At 35.8% G+C, this 2,644-nt stretch overlaps 1 protein-coding gene across 1 annotated transcript; it reads left to right on the top strand.

Annotated features, from left to right (window-relative positions):
- Positions 1–256: 256 nt before the first annotated feature.
- LOC149240946 (small ribosomal subunit protein eS6-like) lies at positions 257–1,037 on the top strand. Its single transcript, XM_089373852.1, has 3 exons — positions 257–369; positions 466–621; positions 784–1,037. The coding sequence occupies exons 2-3, from the start codon at positions 510–512 to the stop codon at positions 1,020–1,022; spliced, it is 351 nt and encodes a 116-aa protein (XP_089229978.1). The 5' UTR covers positions 257–369; positions 466–509; the 3' UTR covers positions 1,023–1,037.
- Positions 1,038–2,644: the final 1,607 nt, after the last annotated feature.

The following is a 2,644-nucleotide window of genomic DNA, read 5'->3' as shown; positions in this document are numbered from 1 at the left end:
TGTAATTAGTTGTAATATGTTGTGCCATCACCTTCCAGGAGTTCAAGGGATATGTCTTCAAAATTATGGGAGGATGTGATAAGCATGGTTTTCCCATGAAACGAGTTCTTACTCCAGGTCGTGTACGCCTGTTATTGCACAGAGATAAAATATTAATCTTCATAATTTTATTCTTGTATGATATGTTATCGTGTAGTTTCATACTAGCAATTTAGTAGATTATTCGGATCAATATTTATTATCTTTCTACGGGCACCCCCTGCTTTAGTGGGTATGGAAGGCGTAATGGTGAGAGGAGACAAAAGTCTGTTAGGGGATGCATTGTTAGCCCTGATCTTTCTGTCTTGAACCTGGTCATTGTTAAGAAGGGTAACTACTGAATCTGTTTATTTCATTGATGTGGATATGTTGCAATTCTTGATCCCCTATATTACTTGCATGAATTTGTGGACCTTCTGTTTGTAGGAGAAAATGATCTTCCGGGTCTGACGGACACTGAAAAACCAAGGATGCAGGGACCTAAAAGGGCATCCAAAATCAGAAAATTGTTCAATCTTTCCAAAGAGGATGATGTTAGGAAATATGTCAACACATACCGTCGAACTTTTCAGTCTAAATCAGGTCTACAATCGTACCTTATGTTAGCGTTAATTTCTCCTAATTTGATTTGTTTTGTACAATTTTTTTTTTTTGGAACATCACCTATATTGAATAAGTGCATCTTAATAGCAGTAAGTATGATGTCATCTAAGAATTCATTTTCTCTTATTTTTCTATTTTCAGGTAAGACACGGAGCAAAGCTCCAAAGATTCAGAGGCTTGTAACACCATTGACTCTGCAAAGGAAGCGTGCTAGAATTGCAGAAAAGAAAAAGAGAATTGCTAAGGCCAAGAGCGAGGCTGCTGAATATCAAAAGCTCCTTGCTTCAAGGTTGAAGGAGCAGCGTGATTGCAGGAGTGAGAGTTTGGCAAAAAAGAGAGCATCTCGTGTTTCAACTGGATCAAAACCATTAGTTGCTTAGTATTATGTGCTTTTATCTATTTATGTGAGGTGAACTCCCTTGATTTGCATGGCATTGTACTGAGTGCAATTTTAAAATCGGCAAGCAATGATTTGCTTATTGAGTATTGTTTGAGAATATATAGTCTTGGTATACTTTGATGAAGGCTCAGACTACAGGATTTTGAATATATGTTAGCAACTATAATTCAAAAGCATTTTTTGCAGCTTTGGACAAAAGCAAAGTACTTTTTATTTTTATTTTTAAATTCAAGTGTTTTTATTTAATGATTCGAGTTCTTGTTATGGCTGGAACAGGTAGGGTTATATATCTTGTATCTTTTCCTTGATGTTACTTTTGGATTGCAGCCCTTATGATATGTATGGTGCACACCCCCTGCCTTTATGCTCCTCAAAATACATCATGATAATTATTTTCTATAGTTTGGCATTGTGTGATGTTTTTATTATAAATTGAGTCCAACACAAGCTATATTGGTAATTTGGCCAAGTTGATTATTTTTGGTACCCTTTGATCTGAGGTGAAACTCAGGTAGTGGTAATGTTCCCCAAAATCTTTTCTTATATACCTAGTTTAACTGCAGAAAGCAAGGAGTACTTAATAACAATACATCTTGGCTTGTACTTTGAAAGCACAACTCTGAACTTAAAACACAATTTATGTTTTTTTAATGTATTTGTGAAATTTATTTGCTATTGTTGCAACACTTGCCCATATTATACTCTTCAATGGAAGGTGAGCTTTCTCGTAACCTTTTATTTGTTTTCCCACACATTATATATTTCTTCCTCCCAATTGAACTATCCATTTCCCCATAAAATCCCTACGAATAGGGGCAACAAAATGAATTTTGTACTCACCAGAAAACCATGCTACTTCCAGAGATCAATAAAATTTTCTAAAACTGAAAGAAAATGAGCTTATGTTGTTTCCTTTTTCGTTTCTGAACAAAACTGATACTGGAAGAGATGCAGTTATCTTGCCTTCCAAGAGTACATAAAAGGAAATCAGTACATCAAAACCTTTCCCATGCCTACCCATGCCAGTAAAGCAAGTGTAAGCTTATGCTTTTTTTGATGCCCCATTGGGTTGTAATAGAGCTGGTTATTTGAAGTGAACTAGGCTCGTGCTGAAATTTATTTGCTATTGTTGTGAAAATAGCAACCAGGTTACAATGTTGTTGCAGAATTTATTATTGGGTACTTATTGCCTAGAAAACCAATTGCCAATATCCTTTTCAAGACTTATGGAAGGATTAGTATAGTACATGCTCTTTCTTTTCTTGTAGACTTGAAGCTTGGGCACTACATGAAGATTCCTCCACGTTGCATGTATGTTGCTTAGGTGTGGCTCTTATAGTTTTCAGTTTTCACTTCTTCTATAGTGTTCAATCTTATAAAATAATTTATAAACCATAAGTATCATTTTTTCATGGGGTTCAGTTTTTTATTAATTATATTTGAGTCCAGGGGCTAACTTGTGGATGTACACAGCTTGTGGGCACAATAGTTGCAGGTACAATCAATCTCTGCATTACATGGTGGATGCTGACAGGTATAGAGAATATTTGTGATGTGGACTCTCTACCTCCTGACAACCCTTGGACATGTCTAAAGGACAGA

Source organism: Pinus tabuliformis, chromosome 8, assembly GCF_031772625.1.
Source record: "Pinus tabuliformis cultivar Carrire ecotype Pingquan chromosome 8, CPIR1, whole genome shotgun sequence".
Classification (NCBI taxonomy): domain Eukaryota; kingdom Viridiplantae; phylum Streptophyta; class Pinopsida; order Pinales; family Pinaceae; genus Pinus; species Pinus tabuliformis.
This window is presented reverse-complemented; position numbering and strand designations above follow the sequence as displayed.

Excerpts from the sequence above, each read along its gene's own strand:
- LOC149240946 (XM_089373852.1), top strand. The coding sequence starts at position 510 with ATGCAGGGACCTAAAAGGGCATCCAAAATCAGAAAATTGTTCAATCTT. Across the intron at positions 622-783 it reads AACTTTTCAGTCTAAATCAG|GTAAGACACGGAGCAAAGCT; the intron begins GTCTACAATCGT and ends TTCTATTTTCAG.